Source organism: Capra hircus, chromosome 14 (assembly GCF_001704415.2).
Source record: "Capra hircus breed San Clemente chromosome 14, ASM170441v1, whole genome shotgun sequence".
Taxonomy (NCBI): Eukaryota; Metazoa; Chordata; class Mammalia; order Artiodactyla; family Bovidae; genus Capra; species Capra hircus.
The window spans coordinates 46,988,309-47,015,636 of NC_030821.1; the positions used below are offsets into that span (position 1 = coordinate 46,988,309).

Here is a 27,328-nt window from a genome sequence, read left to right on the forward strand (position 1 = left end):
GTATGTTTAACATCTTCAGAGGTATTTGATGGTAGAGCTTTCTGTGTAAAAGCAAAGGAGTAGCTATTTCAGATCCACTTTTCCTTGAATAAAGTAAGAAAATTCACCATCTAGTTATAGTTATTTGGACAGTAGCGAACAGCCATTGAATGGAACCAGTTTAGTTTGCTACCAGTTGTTCAAGAGCAGAAGTTATTTTAAAAGTAAAACTAGAGTCTTGGGAGGCTGAGAAACTGTTTCTGTGATCCATAGTGGACAAACAGTGTCTGTGGAGGACTAGCAATGCCCCAGATTCAATAACTGCAGCAGAACTGATACAACAGCCTGGTGAAATTTTAGATGAGTTTGTCACGTGGAATTATGGTTGAGATTTTTTTCTTAGATGCTTGAATTTCTTTATGACATAAAAGATTTATGGGCCTGTAGTTCTCAAGCATTGTGCTATTATATATCACACCTCTCCTCCAGTCCCTCATGGGCTTGCAACCAGTTGCCATTGTGGGAAACATTGACTTCTTCTGTGCTTCAGTAGAAATTATTTTACAACAATGGCTGTGAGACTCAACCAACTAAGTCATGTGACATGGTGAGTTACCTTGCTGAAGGTAAGAGGGAAAATGATTAGAAAAATGGTAAAAAGATCCCATGTTTACTGAAATGTGTTTTGACTTTTTTTAATTAAAAAAAATTTTTTTTAAGATTTTTAAAAATTGAAGTATAGTTGATTTATAATATGATAGTTTCAGGTATACAGCTAGCTAAATGATTCAGTTATACATACATATAGATACATCTATTTTTCAGATCCTTTTTCCTTATGCTAAGTTGCTTCAGTAGTGTCTGATTCATTGTGACCCCATGATCTGTAGCAGGCCAGGCTCCTCTATCTATGGGATTCTCCAGGCAAGAACACTGGAGTGGATTGCTATTCCTTTCTCCAGGAGATCTTCCTGACCCAGGGATTAAAGCCAGGTCTCCTGTATTGGCAGGCGGGATCTTTACCACTAGCGCCACCTGGGAAGCCCAGGTGTGATAACGTTTGTAATAACATGTTTTTCCTTATACGTTATTAAAAAATGCTGAGTATAGTCCCCCCACATTGACTTTTTGTCTTGAATCTGTGAGAACAGATTCTATTCCAAAAGCAATGTTGAGTGAAAGAAAGCAGGTGACGAGTGTGATAACCATGCCTACGTTTGTCAGCATAGTGATGCCTATATCAATGATTTAGTTAAGCTTTGAAATACCCTGCAATAGTTTTAATATGCAAAAGTTTGTCATGAAGACAAAAATTTGGTAATCTCTGATATAGGGAGGTTCATGAATGTTGTCAAGATTACAGATTCTTTTGTAGCAACTTTATTGGAATATTTTATAAATATGAGTGCTGTGTTTCATCCTTCCACTAGGGTCAGTGTTGTTATGAGAGAAAAATCCAAATAAGTGAATTTGACTTGAAAAGAATTAGCATTTTTAGCTATCATACCTCTTGATCCTTTAATTATTCTATTTGGAATTTATGCTTAAAGAAATAATTAAAAGAAGGGAAAAAACCTGTTGAATAAAGATATTGAAGTGTTATATGCTATAGTGAAAGAGCGGAAAAAATTCCCAAATATCCCACTTTATGGAAACATCTCCCTGATGGAATATTACACAGGCATTAAAATAATAAGTGTACAGACTGTAAAATACTTAGGAAATGATAAGAGAAACCAGAGAAACACAAGTGTGAATATTTGCTCTGATTACAGCTATATAAAATTGTGTATGCATACAGACATGTTGGGTTGATGGAATTACAGGTGTGTTTAGAGTTTTCTTTATAATGTAGAAAGTACTACAATGAAATAGTGTGTAGGTCTAATACTCTTGGAAACAAAGCTTGAATTCAACTTTAGTTAGTGAATAAACACATATCATCATTTTCCTAATTAGTGTCAGCTCATTGGGTTATCCCCTTATCTTATATTCTTCCTCTGAAGGAAGTTGCATATGGTGGAAACACAAATCTGGTCATATTTATTCAGACATTCTGTAAAGAACAGAGGCTTCATACTTCAAACATTAGAATAGCAGCACCAGTGAATCAGTGGAAAAGCTATAAAAGCAAATAAGCTTGTCAACATTTATTTCTATAGAAATTGCATCCCCAGCCATAGAATTTCACCAACATAGAGCTGAGCTTGATTTTCCTTAATGGCTTCTGTGGTTGGGGAGTGTGGTCCTTCCAACAACTGGAAAGGTCAGTGAGAATCTGGTTTTTGAATCTGACTCACCTGAGCATGCCAAATCTCTGTTTCCCCTGATATAACTGTATTTCTGAAGAAGGTGAGGAAAGCAAAGAAGAAGCCACCTTGAGACACAGCCGTTCATGGAATAGTGAGTTGAAGAAGTCTCTGGAGGTCATTTATCCAATGGTTCATTTCACTGCAGGCTTCTGTTTGTAAATTTTCTTAAAGACCCCTTGATTTGATATGTTTATTCAATCTGCAGTTGTGGTCTTCTGGGGACATATTTCAGAATAGCCCTTTTCTTTTCTACAAAGCAGTGTTCAGCCGCTAGTTTCCTTCTGCTTCTCAGGAATGTTAGAAAACTCAACACTTGGTGAGAAGGCAAAGATGAAAGTGATGGTGTGTTGTAATGAAAATACTCTTTCATCCAAAGAGCTGCAAGTTACTAACAGTGTCTGATGGGTCTCTGGTTCATTAGAGATGATTTATATGTCATCTAAACTAAACCCCCCCTTTTTTTTTAGAACCAGCAGGAAAAATTTAAATATATGTGTTGTATAAAAATTTTGAAAGGATTATTTTCCTCCCAATCATATTAATCCCCACCTGCACCCTCACCTTGTTTTTCTTCAATCTGGAAAGTCTGTTCCATCCACCTGCCTAACTAGACCCTTCCTCTATTTCATGGCTCTGTAACTGGCACACTTATTTCAGCTTCTCGTTTTCCAATCTTTTGATCTGACAATAGTCAGAATGTTTTTGAAGATGGCAAAGAATCTGCCTGCCAATGCAGGAGACTCAAGAGATGCAGGTTTGAGCCCTGGGTCAGAAAGATCCCCTGGAGGAGGAAAATGGCAATCCACTCCAATATTCTTGCCTGGGAAATCCCATGGGCAGAGGAGCCTGGTAGCTACAGTCCCTGGGGTCGCAAAGAGTCAGACACAACTGAGCACATATGCTACTACACTGCACACTACTTACACTTGTGATGAGCTAGAACTAAAGTAAAAGTAAGACAATTTTTACAGGTAAAATAAGGTGCTGTTGTTTATTTTATCAACTGCCTGGCAGTTGGAAAATGGGTGGAAAAGAATAGGAAGTGTCAATGTGGAGTGGTGAATATCGGCTTACAGAACCCATTTTTCTTTTTTTTTTTTAAGTAGCAAGGGTTTATAGAATTGGGAAGAGTTTAAATTATAGCAGGAATGCATGGAATAGATGTATTTTTCTCCTATATTTGTGACCCCATTGTCTGTAGCCCACCAGGCTCCTGTGTCCATGGAATTCTCCATGCAAGAATACTGGAGTGGGTTGCCATTTCCTTCTCCAGGGGATCTTTCCGACCTAGTGATTGAACCTGGGTCTACCCGCACTGCAGATGGACTCTTTACCAACTGAACCGCTAGGGAAGCCTCAAAAAAGTTTCTGTATCTAGAACTATTCTGTATTTTAACAATAAGCTTGTTAGTTGCGGTAGTATATGAAATACACTTCCAAAAATGGGTCTATAGCTTACTCCTTGGAAGAAAAGTTATGGCCAACCTAGATAGCATATTCAAAAACAGAGACATTGCTTTGCTGACTAAGGTCCATCTAGTCAAGGCTATGGTTTTTTCTGTGGTCATGTATGGATGTGAGAGTTGGACTGTGAAGAAGGCTGAGCGCCGAAGAATTGATGCTTTTGAACTGTAGTGTTGGAGAAGACTCTTGAAAGTCCCTTGGACTGCAAGGAGATCCAACCAGTCCATTCTGAAAGAGATCAGCCCTGGGATTTCTTTGGAGGGAATGATGCTGAAGCTGAAACTCCAGTACTTTGGCCACCTCATGCGAAGAGTTGACTCATTGGAAAAGACTTTGATGCTGGGAGGGATTGGGGGCAGGAGGAGAAGGGGATGACCAAGGATGAGATGGCTGGATGGCATCACTGACTCGATGGCCATGAATCTGAGTGAACTCCGGGAGTTGGTGATGGACAGGGAGGCCTGGTGTGCTGCAGTTCATGGGGTTGCAAAGAGTCGGACACAACTGAGCGACTGAACTGAACTGAACTGAGGTATTATTGTAATGTAATCACCAGGGGTACAATTTCATAATGCCTTTGGGCCCCTAAAGGGGGTCTTATGTGATTGCAAGATTTGTCAAATTGTAGTATTGATTTGGTATTTTCCGTAGCATCTTGTATCAGCATATACATCTAACATTTATTTGCCATTGTTTCTTTGCTGGTGTGTCTACAATGATTTCGGCTCCTTCCTACCCCACTCCCCCAAGAGTGCCATATATAAAGGAAATTCTTAAGGCTTCCATTAATCTTGTGTCAGAAGAGTCTCTGTAAGTTTACATTTCATGGTGTTTCATCAACAGTCCAGAGGATTGGGACTGAAGAAGGCATAGCTCCCTCAGGTGCTGGAAAGGTCAGTTCAGAGTCAGTACTTCCTGTTTCTTCTTGCCCAGATCCTCCCACTGTCCCACTTGCCATCTGCCTGCTTCTGCTCAGCACCAGGTGCCAAGTTGGGCACATGGCTTGGGGCTGTGAATGCAATGTATATGGATTGGCTTATGGCACCTGGCCTTGAGGGGACACTTTTGATACCACAACACCTGTCCATAAGTAAAAGTGAAAGTGAAGTCACTCAGTCGTGTCTGACTCTTTGCGACCCGTGGACTGTAACCCACCAAGCTCCTCCGTCCATGGGATTCTCCAGGCAAGAATACTGGAGTGGGTTGCTGTTTCCTTCTCCACGACACCTGTCCATACTGCTTTACAAATCTCCATAAATTTCATGTCACCAATCCTTCCATCAGCATGCATCTTTCCTCTCCATCCTACACTTAGATCAACCTCCTTGGACATTCTTCTATTCCTTTTTTTCTAGGAACCACCTTAGTTTAGACAAAATCTCTTTGAAGTTCAACTCTAAGTACTCTTTAGGTCTATATAGTTTTATGAATAGCTGTTCTCTATGTGTGTAATATGTAGGTAAGCAGGTAGATAGATAGGAATCAACTAACCTGTTTTTGCTTGAGCATGTTTCTTAGGGTATTTGAACAAATGTTGAAGACCTAAAATGTGATGAGTCATTTTTAAGTTGATTGAATGATAGCACCACCATTTAACTACTCATCTACTTCTAGCTCATAGTTTACATGTAGTCAGAAGTTGTTATGTATCAATAATATTCATTCATTCATTCAAAATATTTAATGAGTGCCATATGTGATCAGAACAAGAGAGGGAAGCATGGTCCTAGGCCTCATGGAGCTACAATCTGCTGGTGGAGACAGGTATAGAAATAATGACAGTCTCATTAGATAAGTGCTATAATCGGGGCAGGCTTATTTATAAACCATGAAAGACCAAGTCCAACACGGGAATTAAGGGCTTACCAGAGCCAGGCTCCTAAATATCAGTAGACCCAGTCATGGCATATATTTCATGGTTTGGATTGACATGTAGAAATCTGGAAACAACTATGCTGATTTAGCAAGCAGGAGGATTTGTAAATAAAGTCCATGGGTCTCTGTGATTTTGTGATTTGTGAGTCGTAGTCTTTCTTAGTGGAGACATCTACCTGAACTAGATGAATGCTGACTCTTTTGGCTTCTCAATAATCTCAATCTTCTCTTTTTAGCCCAGGAAACAATAACAAACATAGCATTTTGTACAGAATAGTTTCGTCTTCAGAAGAAATAAAATGACAGATGAAATACCTTTCATGCTCATGTAACTTGACCATTCTTAATACCTTAAACTGTTCAGTAAGTTCAATATGGAAATATGGAAAAGAAACACATGGGAAATAATCCTGGAATATCAAATATACAGGCTTTGATTGAAACATGTTCTCAGGACAGGTATGGAAAGGATGGGAATTTAGGGGAAATCAGAGGGGACTTTATCCTGGGCCTGCCCCCTTCTGTGAGGAATGAAACTGGACTTTGTCTCACCACATATAAATGCACTGTGGGAGATTTATGTGAAAACATTTTGTAAACTGTAAAGCATTTTACCAATGTAAGGCAGAATTACTATCATTATTTTAAAACACTACTTTATCACCTGCAAATGTTAACTTGCCTCCAGAGAGTAAAGAAAGCCATGGGGGGGGGGTGGCGGACACAAAACTCTGGTTTCTATAATATCTCTTCCCTAATTAGGCAAGAAATCCTCTGAAAGCAATGGCGGTAGATTTTAAGATTTGGTTTTGAAATTTTGTGCAATTCAAAATAGAGGTGTGTAGTGTGTTTTTTGGGGTTAGCAGGACTTAAATAGATCCATATGATTTTTATTTACTGACATTGTTTTTTGTTAAAACTACAGGAATATTCTGCTCTACTAAGGACTGTCCAGATTTTAGGAGCTAGTTATTTATGTCTTATATTGTCCAAAAAGCATCACTTTTGTGCTTACAGTGAATAAGGCATATGTTTTCCAATCTTGATAATTGTGAGCAAAAAATCGTATTATAAATGAGAATTACTCCAGCATTTCAAAATTACATCCCAAATGAGCCAAGCTTGGAATATTTTACCTGAAAATCGTGTGTAAATGCATACTTTCATTAAATTATAAATCTAAAATCTAAGCTCTCATCCAGTTCAAGTCTCCCATTTTGCAAATAATAAACTGAGGCTCAGGGAACCAAAATCATTTGCCCGAGGTTATTCCACTTGTTAGTGGTAGAGTCAGAACCTGAATTCAGATCTCTGAACTTCTACTGTAGTGGTTTTCTTACCATGCCTACAGGCAGAAGTTCAAGTACTTTTATAAGAAGTGATTCTGAAGTTTACATGACTGTATGTTCTCTGTTCTGTAATATTACCTTAGGTGATACTAAGATTCTCTTTTTTTTTTTTGCTTAAATTTTCATGTCTATTTAAATATCTGTGTTGAAGTTGATGTGAGGAGTATAGATTAATTTCTTAGTTGCTAAGACCAAGCAAGAAAAACTGAGAACTTCTGTTGGTTCCTCATTTGAACTTGAGTATGAAAATTAATTCTGAGAGTTAGGAAATGAAATTAGGCAGCCTTGTGGCTATATTAATACTATTTGAAGATAACTAACCATAGAATATATTTCAAAATACTACATTCGTCATCTATATCATGCAGCATCCCCTAATCCCACTCTTCTTGAAGGTGTTGAGTCTCTTGAAGTTTCAGAATTGATCAACCATGAAACTGTGACCTAAGTAAACTTGCTAAGAAATAGTATAATAATATCCTTGCCCTGAGGGTAAAACACTCAACTCTAGATTTTTCTCTTTTATTCTCCCTCAGACTACAATCATATTTCTTTGTTAGTATTTCCTCTTGGCATTGTGGTACAGCTGACGTTGATAGATAGTGTGGAGAAACCAATTTCAAAAAGAAAAAAGAAAAGAAAAAAAGGCTCTTGGATAGTTGGGCTCAGAAATAATGTGTGTGGAAAGCTCCCTCACTGCCCTCTTCATTCTTTTTTTTTGACTTGGGCTGCAGCTGCTGACAGCAGACACACTGAGCTATAATTCGGCCACATTTGGCTCATGTAGACTGTGATAAACAGTGAGCCCATAATATTTATTTTAAAGATTCATTCAGTGAAGGTAAGCATTCCTGACTTGTGTATACATGCTAGTGAATGGAAAGCTGCAGATGTAAAGATCGGTCCTTAATTTCATGCTACACAATTAATACGGCTGCTTGATGCTCTGTTCATCACAGGTGCTGGGGTGTTGGAAGTCTTTGAAGAAGTGTGGAGCTAATAGCCCATATATAATTCGGAAGAAGAAATCTTCAATGGAAGACCCCCGGGGGATAAATGGACAGTCTGTAAGTAAACAGAATGTCAGTCCTAAGGCAAGAGTTATTGCTCTTAAAATCGTAATTACTATTTTTGTTGTAACTTGAGTGTCTGGAAATTCCTCAAAAGCTCTGTCCCAATTTTTAATGATTTTTAGAGTTATGAATTAAGTAGTGTGCTATTTCATCAACCAAACCTAATTTATATCTTCCTTAAAGGTATCAGTTATCAAAAGTAGACTTCTAGAGTAAAAAGCTAACCTTTAGTATTATTTAATTTTACCAATATGCTTAATGTAATTTTTAGACTTCTATTTTCCTTTGCCTCAGGGAAAACATGTATTTGTCTCATGAAACTTGAAATTAATGTCTAAGTTTGGATTGTTTTGTACGTATTTGTTTTGATGAACACACATGTCTGTGTGTGTGTGTGCGCATGCGTGCACACATTATGTGTGGTAAAAAAATAAAATGTTTGGTAGTTTCACAGTTTGATAAACTCTTGAGTGGGCTTTAAATTAAGGAGAGCCTTTGGTTTTATTTTGTTTGTTTATCTTGTGAGCACAAGAAAAAGGGTTTGTAAATTTTCCTCAGGTTCATACTAGGAAGAAAGCAAGCTTCTTTTGGCACATAAGCAAATATCCCCAGTTAGGGATTATTTTATAAATAACCTGTGAGTGATTTTGAACTTGAAAAAGTCAATCAATTTTAATTAAAAAAAAAACTTATTTCAGTAAGTAAAAAGTTGTTTTCTTGGAAACTTTCCGTAGCAGTATTTGAGGTGGCATTCCGTGACTTTGCCTTTGAAAGTCTCAGATCAGTTATGATGCTTTTCAGTCCTGTGGTTTCATACCTCAGCTTTGTTCACCATAGAATTATTACAAACCTGAAGTATGATCTTTAGTAATGCTGTTGTGGTTCCTGTAAATGTGTGTTTTACAAGACCTACTGGTTGTTATGTAATAAGCAGTAACAGCTAATGGATTAAGATTTTAATAACACAGGGTCAAGTGCTATCAAGGTGCTTTTGCAGTCATACTGTATGCAATTACAGAGTGTGTTTTATGGATCTCCTAAATCATCTTGTGAGGTAATTCACAGAAAGCACTTCGAGATCATTCTGTTCGGTGTAGCTTTCACCCTAAATGGAAAAGTACCCTTAACACGTTTAATTTGTTTGTCCTTTTAAACTTGTTATGGGCCTCTGATGCTCGGTTTTCTTATTGTATGAAAAATAGTTCTGTAGTGCATATCAAGTAAGTGAAAAATAAATGCAGAATAACTTACTACTTTTTACTCCTTTTATGTAATTTTGCTCCTTTCATTGAGACAAGTCAGAGTGTTGGCAAATCACTAACAGTTTCAACAAATAAATGCTGCAGGTAATATTTCTTTGGAGATTTTATATTCTGCCAATTCTCATTTACTACTGAGAGAAATTAACTGACTTGAAACAAATAAAAAACAAATAGGTAAAGAATATAATGATTCAACTTTGTTTGCCTATCCTAACAAAATGGTGTTTATTGGGCCATCTTATTCCATACCATTCAGAGGTGTTTTGTCCCGTGAAGAGTGAAGCAGTTTTATTCTTGAAAGATAGTTGGCAGCCTCGGAGGTAGAAAACTAGGGAGTGATGTTTCTCCAGGGCAAACGGTGTGTGGCATTGGAGAAGCAGTTTCCGGGCCATTTGGCCCCTGCCTACTCAACCACGAAGGGCGAGCAGTTTTCCAAAGGTCCCTGTGTGGGGGGCCTCAGGTGGGCTCCTCCAGGCTCACTTTCTTTGGCTCTCAGGTTTCCCCTTTCCTTCAGAAAGTGGGGAAACAGGCTCAAGATAGGAAAAGGGCCTAGAACTTAGCTGAAAGTAATAAGGTAACTCAGGAAGCTAAAGGATTTTTTAAATTTATTTTTTATTGAAGTATACTTGATTTACAATGTTATGTTCATTTCCACTGTACAGCAAAGTGACTCAGCTATACACATATATACATTCCTTCTTTATATTCTTTTCCATTAGGGTTTATCCCAGGATATTAAATATAGGTCCTTGTGCTATACAGTAGGACCTTATTGTTTATCCATTCGATATGTGATAGTTCGCATCTGCAAACCCCCCGAATTCCCAGTCCATCCCTCCCCACCCGCCTTGGCAACCAGAAGTCTATTTTCTATGTCTGTGAGTCTGTTTCTGCTTTGTAAATAGGTTCATTTATGTCATATTTTGGATTTTGCATATGATTGATATCATGTGGTATTTGTCTTTCTGATTTAGTTCACTTAGTATGATGATCTCTAGGTTCATCCATGTTGCTGTCAATGGCATTATTTCATGCTTTTTTATGACCAAGTAATATTCCAGTATATAAATGCACCACAGCTTCTTTGTCCACTCATCTGTTGATGGACATTTAGGTTGTTTTCTTGTTTTTGTTATTGTGAATAGTGCTGCTGTGAACATAGGTGTGCATGTATCTTTTTGAATTACAGTTTTGTCTAAATATATGCCCAGGAGTGAGATTGCCCAGTCATATGGTAATTCTATTTTTAATTTTCTGGGGAACTTCTATACTGTTTTCCATAGTGGCTCTACCAACTTACATTCCCACCAGCAGCGAAAGGAGGGTTCCCTTTTCTCCACACCCTCTCCAGCATTTGTTATTTGTAGACTTTTTAATGATGATCAGTATAAGGAGATACCACACTGTAGTTTTGACTTGCATTTCTCTAATAATTAGCAATGTTGAGCATCTTTTCATGTGTCTAGTGGTTATCTGTATGTCTTTGGAGAAATGTCTATTTAGGTTTTCTGCCTATTTTTCAATTGGGTTTTATGTTTTGTTGTTGTTGAAGGAAACTAAAGAATTATAAGAAAACCTGGTACCAGAAATTCCTGTACTTCCAAACATGAAATGTTCCTTGCTTGTCATGTTCATCTTTCAAAATGTTTCTTAGGGAAAGCCAATGTATTCAGAGTAAACACAAGAGTATACCGCACCCCCGGTATTTCTAGAATGTAGCCTCTTGGCCATAGTGGCACTGTGGAATACATCTTTCATGTGACCAGAGATCATGGGCAAGAGTGAAGTATCTTCTTATTTTGATCCTAAGGAGATAACGGTCCTGGGAAAAAAACATTTAAATCAGAAATCCCACCTTTCTTTTTCTGGAATTTACTGCCTGTGTTTTTTCTGTATCTAGAAAGAAGTAGCTCATGTAATTTTGTAGTTTTTATCAACTGTTCAACTTGCCTCATGTGTACAGAAAGAAGAGGAAGGCGTTTTCAGGGCTTTACATCATATTAGTCGTAATTCTGGCCACTCCAGTATCCTCTCTTGAGGGGCCCCACTGGGATAAGCACAGCCCTCTCTCTCCACAGGGCCAAGGTTGGCCTCTTCTAGGTAGGCACCTCTGAAACAGACATTAAAGGGCCAAGCTAAGGCTATGTCTTTCAATTTCTTTAGATTATGAGAATTTCTACAGGGATATCATGTCAAGATAAGAAAAGCATGTACTAGCTCTTTTTTAAAAAGTGAATTGAGATATGAATCACTATCTTTTCCTTAGAAGCTGCGAGCTCTGTATTTACCTAAACCTTCTGTCTCGTTTAGATAGAATCCTGGCATCATAAAACCTATATTTTAGATTCAGAGTCAGAAGTTGTTGTTTAGTTGCTAAGTCATGTCCAACTCTTTCGACCCCATAGACTGTAGCCCACCAGCCTCCTCTGTCCGTGTGATTTCCTAGGCAAGAATACTGGAGTGGGTTACCATTTCCTTCTCTAAGGGATCTTCCCCACCCAGGGATTGAAAGACTTGGTTTTAATTTTTACTAATTGTATGACCTGGGGTGGATCACTAAGCATCAGTCTCTTCAACTAGAAAACAGAGATGATAATATTTACTTTCTGTTATTTAAAATTGTAATTTTGTAGGTCAGGTGGGGTCACATACTTAAAAGGCCTTTGATAATGGAAAAGTACAATAGACCTCTAATACACTTTTATTGTAAATACTGCTAAAAAGATGTGGTTAAAAAGTTATCTGGCTGTCTTCAAGTCCATAATAAAACACTGTAAATGCAACCATTATACCAGTGCCACGTATTATAAACACCAACACTACATATGTTTAGTTATATTGTTAGCTGTAGAGGGAATCAGGTCTCCTAAGACTCTCAAAGGAACATCTTATTATAAATGGTAGAGTTAGTTTACTTTTATTATAAAAATTTCCAATGATAATATTTAAGAGTTCTTTGGAATAATTACACTTTAGGGCTCCATTCTCATAACTATACTTCCTGCATTCCTTTAAATTATGGTAAATTTGAAATGCTAACAGCAATTTTTGCTGAGATGCTAGGTTTTGCAAGAAAACCATGAACTAAAATATGTATGTACCTTATTCCTACATTTGGACATTCTAAAAAGGAAAAGTAACTTTTAACCAAAATGGAAAACTTAAAATATTTATTTCATTAACAGTGAGAAGACACTTTTAGGAGAGATACTAAAAATAGTTATACAAGTATATGATACCCATATGAGTCTAATTAGCTGGGAAATTATAAATTAGTCATGGTTTTATTTATCCAGCTTTATCATGAGTGGGATTTTTAAGTTAAATTTTTAGATACATTGAAAAATATGGAATTTAGTAGTTTTCAGTTTTTTTTTTTTAAACCAGGAACATCTTGTTGGAAGCCTGTATTAGTTCCACCAGGCTGCTATAACACAGTACAATAAACTGGGTGGCTTAAAACAACAGAAATTTGCTATCTCACAGTTCCAGAGGCGAGCGGTCCCAAGTCAGGGTATTGGCAGGGTTTTCTTTGAAAGCTTTGGAGGAATATTTCCTTGCTTCTTCTTAGTTTTTGGACATCTGTGACAATCCTTGGCATTTGAGCTACTGCACTTTGATCTCTACCATATTGTCACAGGGCATTCTCCCCACCTCACCTCTGTCTCTTCTCTTCTTATAAGGACATTAGTTATATTGGATTATGCTATGCTAAGTCTCTTCAGTCATGTCCGACTCTTTTGTGACCCCACGGACTGTAGCCTGCTAGGCTCTTCTGTTCATTCCCCAGGCAAGAATCCTGAAGTGGGTTGCCATGCCCTCCTCCAAGGAATCTCCCCTACCCAGCGACTGAGCCCACATTTCTTATGTCTCCTGCACTGGCAGGTGGGTTCTTTACCACTAGTGCCACCTGGCAAGCCCGATAGCAACTGTAGTGATCCTTCTTCCAAATAAAGTCACATTCACAGATACCAAGGATTAGGACTTCAGCCTGTCTTTTTGGAGGGGAGACAGTTCAACCCATCACAAAGCCTAATAAGAATGTGAGGCTTCAAACCTTGTCCATTTGCCTATCCATCCCACCTTCCTCCATCTTCACACTTTGAATATTTCTAGCTTATTTGATTGCAAGTAGTGGAACTTGCCATGAAGTAGTTTAAGCAAACAAAACAAAAGTATTAAGAACAAAGCAGAACAAAAGGAAAGCCTTAAGAAAGGAAATTCAAGAACGGAAATTCAAGCAGTTTTCTTTCTGTTTTTCTCTGCTTATTTTCTTATTTTCTTCAGTCCTCTTTTTCTTTATAACCTGGCTTTTGTACTCCCCTTGTTTAGCGTTGGCTGCCTGCCGACTATGGTTTACATGTTACTTGAACCATCCACCATATGGAAAGAACTCCACTTGGTCCTGCATGAATCATGACTCTGCAGCTCATGCCCAGGGAAGGAACTGGGCAGACCACCCAATAGGTGCCTACCACGAGCCTTCAAGAAACCCCCAGGTTGTACTCATGGAGGCACTGGTTTGAAACCACAGTTTTAGTCCTGTTTCATCATCTTACTTCCCTGGTGGCTCAGAGAGTAAAACGCATCTGCCTGCAATGCGGGAGACCCGGGTTCGATCCCTGGGTCGGGAAGATCCCCTGGAGAAGGAAATGGCAACCCACTCCAGTACTCTTGCCTGGAAAACTCCATGGACTCAGGAGCCTGGTAGGCTACAGTCCATGAGGTCCCAAAGAGTTGGGCATGACTAAGCGACTTCACTTTCACTTTCATCATCTTACAGATTTAACCTGTGATGTAGCATCAGCTAATCATTTTGATGGAAATATCTGCTGGTGAATATATATATATACACACAATGTCACCCCACTCCAGTACTCTTGCCTGGAAAATCCCATGGACGGGGAGCCTGGTAGGCTGCAGTCCATGGGGTCGCGAACAGTCAGACACGACTGAGTGACTTCACTTTCACTTTTCACTTTCCTGCATTGGAGAAGGAAATGGCAACCCACTCCAGTGTTCTTGCCTGGAGAATCCCAGGGACGGGGGAGCCTGGTGGGCTGCCGTCTATGGGGTCACACAGAGTCGGACACGACTGAAGTGACTTAGCAGCAGCACACACAAATATATAGGCTTCTGTGCCCATAAGATTCTTCTGGCAAGAATAATGGAGTGGGTTGCCATTTCCTCCTCCTTATGTAGCTTATGTCTCCTGCATTGGCAGGCAGGTTCTTTACCACTAGCACCACCTGGGAAGCCTATATAAATATATATATGAAAGTGAAAGTGAAAATTGCTCAGTTGTGTCTGACTCTTTGCTACCCCAATGACTATACAATTCATGGAATTCTTCAGGCCAAAATACTGGAGTGGGTAGTCTTTCCCTTCTCCAGGGGATCTTCCCAACCCAGGGATCAAACCTGGGTCTCCTGCATTGCAGGTGGATTCTTTACCAGCAGAGCCACAAGGGATGCCATATATATATATATATATCTGTTCTTCTTTCCTGATAACTTAAGTTGTTACAACTCTCAGTTGGATCCCTAATAAGCCAATTTCTCTTCTCTCCCTTGATCTGACAGAAGCAATGCTTTGCATTTTCAGCCCCAGACAGTATAGCCTAGAACTGGGGCTAAACTGGCTGTAATGTATGCACGGCAAAGAGAAACTAACTTGAAAATGGAAGTCAGTTGGTCAGAGTGAGGGAAACCTTGACTTAGAATCAGAATACCTGGCTTTGAGTCACAGCTAACTAGTTATGGCACCTTGGAAAAGTTATTTCAACTTCTAAGCCTCAATTTTGTTTTTACAAACAGAGATAAATAATATCTATATTGCTGGGCCTCTGTAGTGAAGAAATAAGATACTATATGCCAAAGCACTTTGTCAACTGCAAAGTGTATATATAGACACTAATGCCAAGCTCCATGGGCCATCTTTTGGGAAAGGGCAGGACACGTTGAGTCAGACATATCTGCTTCAGCCTTTGCCTTGCACTTGAGCAAGTTTTTAAACCTCTCTCAGCCTCAGTTCATCCTCATTTGTAAAGAAGGGATAATAATACATTCCTGTATGATTAGAAATAACATATGAAAGCCAGCTAGTGAGCAGGAACACAGGTTTTGGAGCCTGACTCTCTGGGTTCAGGTTTGCACTACAATGATACTCACTGGCTGCCTGATGCAGAGCGCGTCTGTGTGCCCTGCGGTCATTTTCCTCATCAGTAGCCGGGAATGACGGTCATAACTGATATCACAGGGTGGTTTGAAGACTGAATGAGGTTATATGTATATTCTTGGCTGGAGAATCCCATGGATAAAGGAGCCTGCCAGGCTAGAGTGTAGGACAATACTTAGCAAGCACACATGTGTATGTGTGAGAATCCTTAGAATCCTGCCTGACATGCCAGAAATGCTGTCTTAACATTTGTTGATGTTACTAGTATTATCTCGACCATGCCCGGCACACAAGTAGTAAGTGCTTTAAAGAGGCTCATTGTTATTTAATTAAAATGGATTTGACCAGGGGGCTGAGATACTCTCTCTTAATTGAATTGTAATGGGCATGCATTCACAGGATTAAGATGAGCTTGGGTGTCAGACAATGCTGAGGGGAATAAGGCAATGTTTTCCTTTGCCTGGGCAAGGCTTGTTGGCCCCCCATGAGAAGAGCCTAGATTGGAATGTGACCTGAGAGTTTGGAAGAGATTGGCTGTCAAAATTCAAATTGGGTACCAGGCTGTATAACCAGTTGGGTATTTGAGGTGAAGAATAAAACCTAGACAGGAAAACTGCCCCAGAGCCAGGACAGTTCAGTTCAGCCGCTCAGTTGTGTCCAACTCTTTGTGACACCATGGACTGCAGCACGCCAGGCTTCCCTGTCCTGGACAGTGACTTGTTTATATCTTTCCAGGGCCCAACTTAATGCCAAGCCCTTTACATGCACTCTAAACGTTTGTTTATCTGAGCTGATCAGCATCTTGTGTCCTGGAATAGCTCACTTGGTCCCTATGCATCAAACAAATAGAGTGTGACGAGGATGAAAATTGGTTGTGGCTGATGCTGGAAAGAAAGGAAAGAGGGATTCTAACCATTAAGACTCACTGCCTCTTGACCTGCCTCTGACCTGCCCTCTTAACGTGCAGGAGGCTGAGAGCTCAGTGACCATGGTGCTCAGAACCGGATGTGTATGAGCAGTTATTAATAGCGATGATGGCATTTGCGTTTCTCTTTCCAAGGAAAAGGCACAGACTTTGGGACTTTTTTTTTTTTTTTTGGAGGTAGGAAGGGCAGTGTAAATACTTAAAAGAAAAATAAAACCACTTTCTGGTTTAGAGGTCTGATGATGAAAAGTCACCAAAAGTGTGAGCTAGAATAAGAAATTAATTTATTTTTTTTTAATTGAAGTGTAGTTCATTCAGCTGTACAACAAACGTGATTCTGTTATACAAGTATGTATATATCTCTATATTTTTCTTTTGAGTCTATTCCATTATAGTTTATAACAAGATACTGAATATAGCTCCTTGTGCTATACATTAGGTCCTTGCTGTTTATATATAGTAGTGTGCACCTGTTGTTCCCCTGGTGGTGGTTTAGTCAATAAGTCGTGTCCGACTCTTGCGATCCCATGGACTGTAGCCGGCCAGGCTCCTCTGTCCATGAGATTTTCCAGGCAAGAAGACTGGAGTGGCTTGCTATTTTCTTCTCCAGGGGATCTTCCTGACCCAGGAATCGAACTTCAGTCTCCTGCATTACAGGCAGATTCTTTCCCAACTGAGCTATAAGGGAAGCCCAGTTACTCCCCTGCTCCCAATTTATCCCTCCCCCACTTACCCTTTGGTAACCATAAGTTTCTTTTCTGTGTCTGTGAGTCTGCTTCTGTTTTGTAAATAAGTTCATTTGTACTATTTTTTAGATTCTGCATTTAAGTGATATCATATAATATTTGTCTTTCTCTAAGAAAGCCATTTTAATGTAGCAAAAATACAATAACCTTTTTCTGTAATGAACCAGACAGTAGACATTTTGGGCTTTATGGCTAGAAGATCTCTGTGGCATGTACTCAGATCTGTAGCTGTGGTGTGAGAGTATTGACCATACAGAACAGGGCCCTGGGGTGATATTAGTGCCTGTAGATAAATGGAGGATTCCCACCTTTGTTCTTGTTGGCACTTGAGGTGATTCTGCCATTGTACTCCCATGCCCATCAAGGTTTCTGATTTTATTTCTCTCAGGCTCACTCCATTATCCTGGATTTGACTTATTTCCTCCCTCTGAGCCTCATTTTCTTCATTTATAAAATGAAGAATTGAGGAGATCTCTTCTAGTTCTAATGAAGTGTGATTTCATTCATAACCAGATGACATTGAATAATCAAAGTTAATAACGTTTATGCATCACAAAGTAAATGTGTGCTTGTTGCCAAGGGATGGGTAGGATGACCTTCCAGGAAACAGAGCATCTTTGCCAACCCACTAAATGCTCAGTTTGATGATTCAGTTTCATAGTTCCAGGATTATATCAGAACCCTCATATGATGCATCTTCACATTTTTTAGGTCTCCTAATAGTTTCTTTTGCAATCTTTTTCATCCTTTAGTCAATGAATATTGTTACTTGTGGAGCCCACAGGGTATCTATATAGTGGCACTGATATTGTGATAAAGGTTCTTTGATGTCCACATTTCTGTACATGTGTATTTTGTTTATATGTAATATATCCAAATATTTCTATGATAATTTTAAAAGATTCTTGAAAGAGATGGGAATACCAGACCACCTGACCTGCCTCTTGAGAAATCTGTATGCAGGTCAGGAAGCACCAGTTAGAACTGGACATGGAACAACAGACTGGTTCCAAATAGGAAAAGGAGTATATTGTCAAGGCTGTATATTGTCACCCTGCTTATTTAACTTCTATGCAGAGTATATCATGATAAATGCTGGACTGGAAGAAACACAAGCTGGAATCAAGATTGCTGGGAGAAATATCAATGACCTCGGATATGCAGATGACACCACCCTTATGGCAGAGAGTGAAGAGGAACTAAAAAGCCTCTTGATGAAAGTGAAAGTGGAGAGTGAAAATGTTGGCTTAAAGCTCAACATTCAGAAAACAAAGGTCATGGCATCTGGTCCCATCACTTCATGGGAAATAGATGGGGAAACAGATGAAACAGTGTCAGATTTTATTTTGGGGGGCTCCAAAATCACTGCAGATAGAGATTACAACCATGAAATTAAAAGACGCTTTACTCCTTGGAAGAAAAGTTATGACCAATCTAGATACCATATTCAAAAGCAGAGACATTACTTTGCCAACTAACGGTCCATCTAGTCAAGGCTATGGTTTTTCCAGTGGTCATGTATGGATGTGAGAGTTGGACTGTGAAGAAGGCTGAGCGCCGAAGAATTGATGCGTTTGAACTGTGGTGTCAGAGAAGACTCTTGAGAGTCCCTTGGACTGCAAGGAGATCCAACCAGTCCACTCTGAAAGAGATCAGCCCTGGGATTTCTTTGGAGAGAATGATGCTAAAGCTGAAACTCCAGTACTTTGGCCACCTCATGCGAAGAGTTGACTCATTGGAAAAGACTCTGAAGCTGGGAGGGATTGGGGGCAGGAGGAGAAGGGGATGACAGAGGATGAGATGGCTGGATGGCATCACTGACTCGATAGACGTGAATCTGAGTGAACTCTGGGAGTTGGTGATGGACAGGGAGGCCTGGCGTGCTGATTCATGGGGTCGCAAAGAGTCGGACTGAGCGACTGAACTGACTGACTGGAATACATAAAGAAACACTTGTATACTTTGTGTTCCATTCCTGAATGTGTTTGTAGCGGTTTGAAAATATGTTTATAGTACTCTTCCCTTTAAGACATGGAGTCTTTTAATGATGAACCCCTTGCGATGAATCCCTCTCCTTGGGTATGGTCTGCACTTAATGACTCACTTCTAATAAGCAGAAGCAAGAGAAGAAATGGTGTGCCACTGTAGATACCAGGCCATGAAGGCTGTTGTGGCTTCCTTCTTGCTCTCTCTTGGATCATTCTTCTGAAGAAAGCCATCTGCCATGATGTGAGGACCCTCAGACAGCCTTATGTAGAGGCCTATGTGCAGGGTTCTGAAACCTTCTTTCTTTCTCCATGTGAGAGAGCCTTCTTGGAATGAATCCTTCAGCCTCAGTTCAACCTTCAGATGAAGCAGCCCCAGCAGAAAGCTAAGGTATTAATACATTCTCATGAGAGCCCTGATAATCCAGTAACACTTAGATAAATTGTTCCCAGATTTCTGACTCTCAAAAATTGTGTGAGATAATAAATGCATATTATTTTAAGATGCTAAGTTTTGGGGTAGTTTTGTTACACAGTTATAAATAACTAATACAGTGATCTCATCAACCTATTTTTGCAGTAAAATTCTCTCTACTCAGTATTTATATAAACATTATATAAATTCCCTTGTGGCTCAGATGGTAAAGAATCTGCCTGCAATGCAGGAGACCTGGGTTCAATCCCTGGATTGGGAAGATCCCCTGGAAAAGGGAATGGCTACCCAGTCCACTCTTCTTGCCTGGAGGATTCCATGGGCAGAGGAACCTGGTGGGTGATAGTCCATGAGGTTGCAGAGTCAGACGCAATTAACACTTTCATACTTCACTTATATAAATATAATTAATAAAACTCTTATTTTTCCTATTGCATTCTATTTGCAACCTGGGTACATTCAGATGTTGATTCATTTATCTTTATCTGCTCCCCCAAACAGAAGTTTTTCTTCTACACGTAATAAATGCTTTGAACTGCTCATTAGCATATGTTTTATTCTATCTTAAAATGTCTCCCCTTACTTACAAATCTGCGTACCTTCTAGGCTGTGATTTGTTTGAGGTCAGAGAATATGAGACAGGCATAATCACCCTCCCTCTGACATTGAGCCGTCTCTATTTTGCACATTGTAGATGCAAAACCAATGTTTTGGTTGAATGAATGAATGACTACCATTGCCTGGAGCAGAGGTTTTGTAAATGGAAAGAAATCTTCACAGGTGCTAGTCTAGCTGTTTTTGCTCCACGTGGGCTCAGGAAACCGAGCACCTTAGGGACCAGACCAGAATCAGGCTCAGAGCTTTTCTTGCTCTTTTAGGTTTCATGAGAGTAGAGGTCCACCGAGAGCAAACATCACTGCTATGAAACCTTGTTAACTGAACCTCCATTAATGGAAAACTCCTGACACTTTAGGCATAGAATGAAGTTAATTCCTACATATGTCCTTTTATGAAAATAGGATTATAAAAGAAAATAGCAACATAGATTCATTTTAACTATGTAAATATAGGAAGGTGTGTGCTAAGTCACTTTAGTCATGTCTGACTCTTTGCAACCATATGGACCATAGCCTGCCAGGCTCCTCCGTCCATGGGATTCTCCAGGTAATAATACTGGTCCTCCAGGGATTCCTCCCAACCCAGGGATGGAACTTCTGTCTCTTATGTCTCTTGCACTGTCAGGTGGGTTCTTTACCACTAGCACCACCTGGGAAGCCCATATAGGAACGTAGGTGGGCAAAATAACCTGACAATCATATACAAAAAATTTCACGTGCTTTTTCCAAATAAATATTATCCATTGAAAAAAATCTTTCCAAAGTGGCTCTACTCTGTTAAATTAGATAAATTGATGTCTTTATTTCAAATGAATTCCTGAAATTTCTTTGAGAATTCTCCCAAATTCAAACGTAACATAAATTGGAGTACATCTCTTATTTTTAAACACTTTGATTCAACACTGTGAACATATACCCCATTTCACATCAGAAAGGCGATAACTGAGCTTGTGTTCTTATTGGTTTGAGTCAGTGGATACCCATGAGACTACAGGAGAGAGCATGAGCTTGGCAGGCAACTGGAGGCTGGAGCTGGAGTTCTGGCTGGAGTGGGTGCAGATCTCTCTGACCGTTTCTCACCAGGGTCTTCATCTCTAGAACAGGGTAATATTTCAGTCTTATGTATTTCAGAATTGCTGAGAGGATCAAAAGAAGAACAGGCATGCCTTTATTAAGCAATATACATACATTTGTTATATGTTTATCAAAAGACAGCTAATATATCTGTTTTCTTCCAGATAGTAGGTACCTTGTATTTCAAAATTAAAAAAAAAAGAATTAAAATCAGTAATGAAAAGAAAAAAACCCTTTTTTGTTTTTCCTTTTCCTTACAAAAAGAAGGAAAGAGTGTTGAAAAGGATCCAAGACTTTTTTTTTTTTTTACTACTACCTGGGGAAGATCATTGCTTCTGGGCTGTGGAAATACTGAAATGGATGGTTGTTTGTTCACTAGTTCTTATTTTTACTTACATCCTGTATAAACTAAAATTCCTTTTAGGAATCCTAAAGTATATGGAAATTTACTTTGATGTCTAGAAATTCTCAAATGCTCTAGTGTATCAACCATCATTTGGCAAGGTATATAGTATATGCTCATTTATTTCTTTAATGACGCTGTTGTATTTCTTTCAAAGGATAGCCATCTCAGATGTTTTTCAAGAATAAAATTTTACGCTTTGGGTAACCACATAATAGCCTTAATATCATTCATGTTTTACAAGGAAAAAAATTAATGCTAGATTATTTATGACTAAAATGATATGTTACTTAAAATTTCATTTCTAATTTCTGTTAAAAAAACAGAAATAGATTTTCTTGGCATAAGAAACAGTGTCCAAATACACATCTTACTTTTTTTAATCTTGGTGTTTACATTAGTGATTTGTCCACCCATGTTTCTCTGAAATATTTAAAAAACATACATTTACCTGACCTCATCTGGTAGGCTAGGAGGGTTAACTTTAAAAACTGGATTCAAAAATATTTCATGTTCAGGTATATAAAATTATATGCCCTGAAAAATGTTCCTAATTGGTTAGTTATGCTTGCATTTGGGGCTTCCCAGGTGGCGCTAGTTAGAACCTGCCGGCCAGTGCAGGAGACATAGAGACTCAGGTTTGATCCCTGGGTTGGAAAGATCTCCTGGAGGAGGAAATGGCAACCCACTCCAGTATTCATGCCTAGAGAACCCCATGGACAGAGGAGCCTGGCGAGCTACAGTCCATAGGGTTGCAAAGAGCTAGACGTGAATGAAGCGACTTAGCACCCATTTACCCACTTATGTTTTCAAAATAGGAAATTGTTGGTGGCAAAAAGCTGACTTTTACTAAAGTTCAGTTGTTTAAAAGGTTCACATGAGACATTAGAATTAGTGGTTTGCTCAGATCCCATATTATTTGGGAAAAAAATAGATCATTTACTATGGACTAGCAAAATCAGATCTGTATTTTAACTTAATCAATTTTGTCTCTTAAAAAATGGTGATTCTTCTGTTTACCCTAGAATAGCCTTTTTAAAATATGGTGATTGATTTCAGTCAAAATGGATACATTTTCTCCCCATCCTATTCCTCCACCGTCTTAGGACCACCCCGATCATTCTCATTTATATATGTTAAATTCAAACTGTGAGTCGGCTGCCCCCTTAAAACAATAGAGCCAACAAAGATTTTCAAATCTTTCAAAGCGTGATCTATTTGTGATATTGACATGTGTGTGTGCTCAGTCATGTTCAACTCTTTGCAAACCCATGCCCTTGTAGCCTACCAGTCTCCTCTGTCCACGGATTCTCCAGGCAAGAATACTAGAATGGATTGCCATTTCCTGCGTGAGGGGATCTTCCCAACCCAGGGATCAAACCCAGGTCTCCTGTGTCTTATTGAATGGGGATCCTAATTCACAGAACCATCAGCAATGGCAGCTAGGAAAGTATTGGGCTAATTCACATGTGCCATGAGCCTGTGTTGTTACCTGGAGCATTAGAGTCCTCTGAAGACTGTCTTCCCTTCTTGGAACAAAAGCAATAGGCTGCAATTTTAACTGAAGTTAGTGGCTTTTACCTGTCCTGCCAGTAAGCGTTCAATAGATTTTGGTATTACTTTGGAAGACCAGCCTCAAAAATCTTACAAGGTTCTCACCAACCTTAAAAAATGACAAGAGAGTATAATATGAAGGGTATTTGGAAAAAATAAAATTTATGATCCTATAATTCAGTGAAAAGTTTTAAGATGATAAATGTATTCTGCTGAAAAAAACACCCCAAATATTGCATATTAAATTGAGATATTGTTCCAAGTCCTTTTAAGTTTTTGCCCAAAAAGTTGTTTGCATCAGTAGCTAAATTCTCTATTCATTGTAATTTTTGAGTCATTGAACCAATGATAGTGCTTAAACACTATGTATGTGCCTGTGTACTCAGTGGCTTCAATCATGTCCAACTCCCTGGGACCCTATGGACTGTAGTCTGCCATAGGATTCTCCAGGCAAAAGTACTGGAGTAGGTTGCCATGTCCTCTCCTCTAAGAGATCTTCCTGACCCAGGGATCAAACCCATGCCTGCTGTGCCTCCTGCATTGCAGGCAGATTCTATACTGTTCACTACAAGTTACAGGGAAAGACGAAATGAGCTGATTTTCTTATGAGGTGTCAGCTCTACGTCCTTGGAAATGTGCAGTGCCTGACTATTACTAAAAAGAATATATAACATTTATTAGGCACTTGCTACATAGCCTGGCTGTTCTAAGCACTTTTGACATATAACCTTAGCTTATTACTACTTGGTGATAATCTGTTGAAGACTCCTGCATGGGAACAAGGTGGAACTGAATTACCTCTAAAATCCCTTTCACCGCTGAGATTTAGTGAATCCATGATTTATTACCTAGTGCTTAATGAAATAGGAAGTAGAGCTATAAGGATCAGCGTGATTTTTCCATATTCAAGAAGGCAAAACGCATAATGCTGTCTGTGTTCCTTTGGGGTTAGTGTATAATTTTGAAGAAAATGTGCTATATTTTTCCAGAAAGGTTCACACAAAGCACATACAGATTAGAAATACTTCTACTATTTCAGGCTAGTTTTCAAGCCCTCCATGAGTCCCAAAATATAGTAATAAATTCCTTTATTTTTTATAATATCTAACAAAATTATGTATTATGTACTATGTACTACAATTGTACTATGTAGTACGTACTATGTATGTACTATGTACTACGATTAAGCAGTATAAGCTTTAGCTGGTTATAAATTAACTCAGAGTAATAAACTTGTTCCTTTCCTTTTTTCTTTCATTTTTAACAGAAGTTCAGGTCAGTGGTTACACATTTGACTTCAAAAAGTGAAATCTAACTAATAATTTGTGAATAAGTAATAAAAACCTTTGAAAATATATGCAGCCTTGAGAGAAAAGTGTAACAAGGCTTTGTTGTGAAATGTTTATAAAACACAAGCAATTTACCTCACTTTTCTTTGCATTTAGGGTAAAAATAATTGTATTTAGAGTTTTATGGTTTAAAAAAGTGTGTTGAGATGGTATTTCCCCTTTCTAAGTTTTACAGAGGTTAAGGAATTCTACAATGATTTCTGCAGTTAATAAATGCCTGCTTTTCTATGCATTCTACTTTTATAAATTTCTGCAGGGAATCTACAGATGAATCTTCATTTTGCTTTGAACAGTCTTTTAACTTTTCTTATTTCTTTAGAAATACATGAGTTGCTTTCCAAGTGTAGTTCCAAATCTAAAAAAACCTAGTCTGTGAGTATTTTCAGTTAATTAGAATACAATGCACAAATATGATCATCTGATCAGCCTTAATTCCATGTTACTGAAATGTGATATTGAGCACCGATTAGGGATATGACTAAAGACCTCATATTCAGCCATTTTTGTAGTTTTTTAATCTCATTATTTATTGATGGTGTTTCCATCTATTATTAATCATTATATATATATATATATTTTTTTTCTTCTTTGATTTAACACCAAGTAATAAGTTGACTCATTGGAAAAGACTCTGATGCTGGCAGGGGTTGGGGGCAGGAGGAGAAGGGGACGACAGAGGATGAGATGTCTGGATGGCATCACTGACTCGATGGATGTGAGTCTGGGTGAACTCCGGGAGTTGGTGATGGACAGGGAGGCCTGGCGTGCTGCGATTCATGGGGTCGCAAAGAGTCAGACACGACTGAGCGACTGAACTGAACTGAATGCTGGCTTGTGTGTGTGTTAGTCACGGAGTGTGCCTGATTCTTTGCAACCCCATGGACCCCGGCAGGCTCCTCTGTCCATGGAATCCTCCAGGCAAGAATACTGGAGTGGGTTGCCATTCCGTTTTCCAAATGCTGGCTTGAGTTTAAAAAAAAAAAAAAAGAGAGAGATTTTTTTAAAATAGAGGGGATTCATACAGGATTGGAGGGGCATTTAAATATGTCTAGTCTCATGATAAATATTTTTTCGGAACTTTTGCCAATGTGGTTATATGTTGAGATTCACGGAACTTTAGGGAACCAGAACACATTTGCAACTAACTACAGAGACAACTAACTGTAATTCCTTATGTAAATTTTAGAATGACATGTATTTTTAAAATGAATTTCCTAAGAAATTCTTGAAAATACCATTTTTGAGGTTCATTTATCTCATGTGCATATAAGAAAAAAAATGTATAAATGATGTTCCCAACTTCAGTCTTTATTTCTAATCTTCATTACCTCTTTGATAGAATTAGCACCAATTGACCAAGAACTGGGCTTAGCTCACTCAAGCTGAACTCTGGCCTGGGGGTGTGGAGGTGGCGAAAAGGAGCTTTTCTTCATCTCTTTCTCTGAGGCGTGGTTCTGTTTACTTTGGAAAGAAAAGATACAAGTATCTCCTAAAGTGGATTAGACATGGCAAGACAAGATGATACATTTGCACTATAAACTCTCAAGCAGCTGTGAGAAGGCCTTCTGTGTGAAATTTCTTACCTTCTTAAAAATCTTGATAGAGTTGTAGCTAAGCTCTTAACAGTCAAAAACAAACTGCCAATGAAGTTTATTTTCTTTTTTGCTGAGTTTTCTGGACCATTGTTCCGCTTGAGGGGCCCTGTTTGTTAGTTTTGGCTCGGGGACTTCTTTTCCTTCAGGGTAAGCTCTCCTTAGGCACTTGTACAAGTCGGTACTCAGGGGCTGCTCACAGTTTATTCACAGCCCTGGCTAAAGCATAATTCAACTGCATGACTTCCTGTCTCAGAGGAGGGGGTGGCCGACAAGGGGCTTTGTATCAGTAATATAAAAATGTAATGGATTTTGTGGAAAACTGGGACATTTTTGTTTCTTCTCATAAAAGATTCCTGCTGGAAGTTTTATTTTAAAGTTGGCTTTTAGCTTTTTTTTGCTGTGACTTACATGGATCCTGATCTGATTTTCTGCTTTCACGGCCTTTTTTGAAAAAAATCTAAAATATTTAATTCAACATTAGCTGTGCTTACAAGCTACATAGCAGAATAAAATCACATTACAAACATTGTAGTATTAGATTTTATCACCATTTATTTCTTCTAGCCTGTCCAGGGATTTCTTCATGTTCAGTAGAACTAATTTGCAGTCAGACACTGAGGTCTTCTAGAAGGCCAGCAGGCTCCAGAAATTAATTTATCCAAATAACCGATCCCTCCTAGGCCAACCATAGAGGGACACCAGAATGGCCTAAGCAGGCAGAGCCTCCTTTTGAAGTCTGGAATGTTTTGACTGACTTGAAACAGGCGGCTGGAATGAAAGGATAATTTTCAATGACCCAAGGGATTTTTTTTGCCATTTTCAAATATTAGGCAAAACAAAGAGAAATTGCCTGCTCTAATTTAGAAAGACTTAGTAATCAGGAAGGCGACCAGACTGAGAATAAAGTTCCAAGGTATATATGTATATATGTATAGTATATATATATATATATACATACATATATATCAGAAACTTATTTACTAAGCTTAAATTGCTGGCAAAAATCGAAATTATTATACCCTTAATAAAAAACCTCCCAGGGATGTATTTTAGTAAGTATTTCTGCATTTTCATCACCTATACCTGCATTATTTTCTTAGTATTAAAAAAGAAGGGAAAGTTAATTGCTTTGATTTATCACCAGCTAAAAATAGTG

General features: G+C 38.7%; 1 protein-coding gene across 1 annotated transcript in view; it reads left to right on the plus strand.

Annotated features, from left to right (window-relative positions):
* EYA1 (EYA transcriptional coactivator and phosphatase 1) overlaps positions 1-27,328 on the plus strand; it is a 376,069-nt gene that overhangs the window by 5,560 nt on the left and 343,181 nt on the right. The window contains exon 2 of the mRNA XM_018058424.1: positions 7,939-8,046. Coding sequence (XP_017913913.1) covers positions 8,014-8,046 — 33 coding nt within the window. The 5' untranslated portion in view covers positions 7,939-8,013. The remainder of the gene's footprint in view (positions 1-7,938; positions 8,047-27,328) is intronic.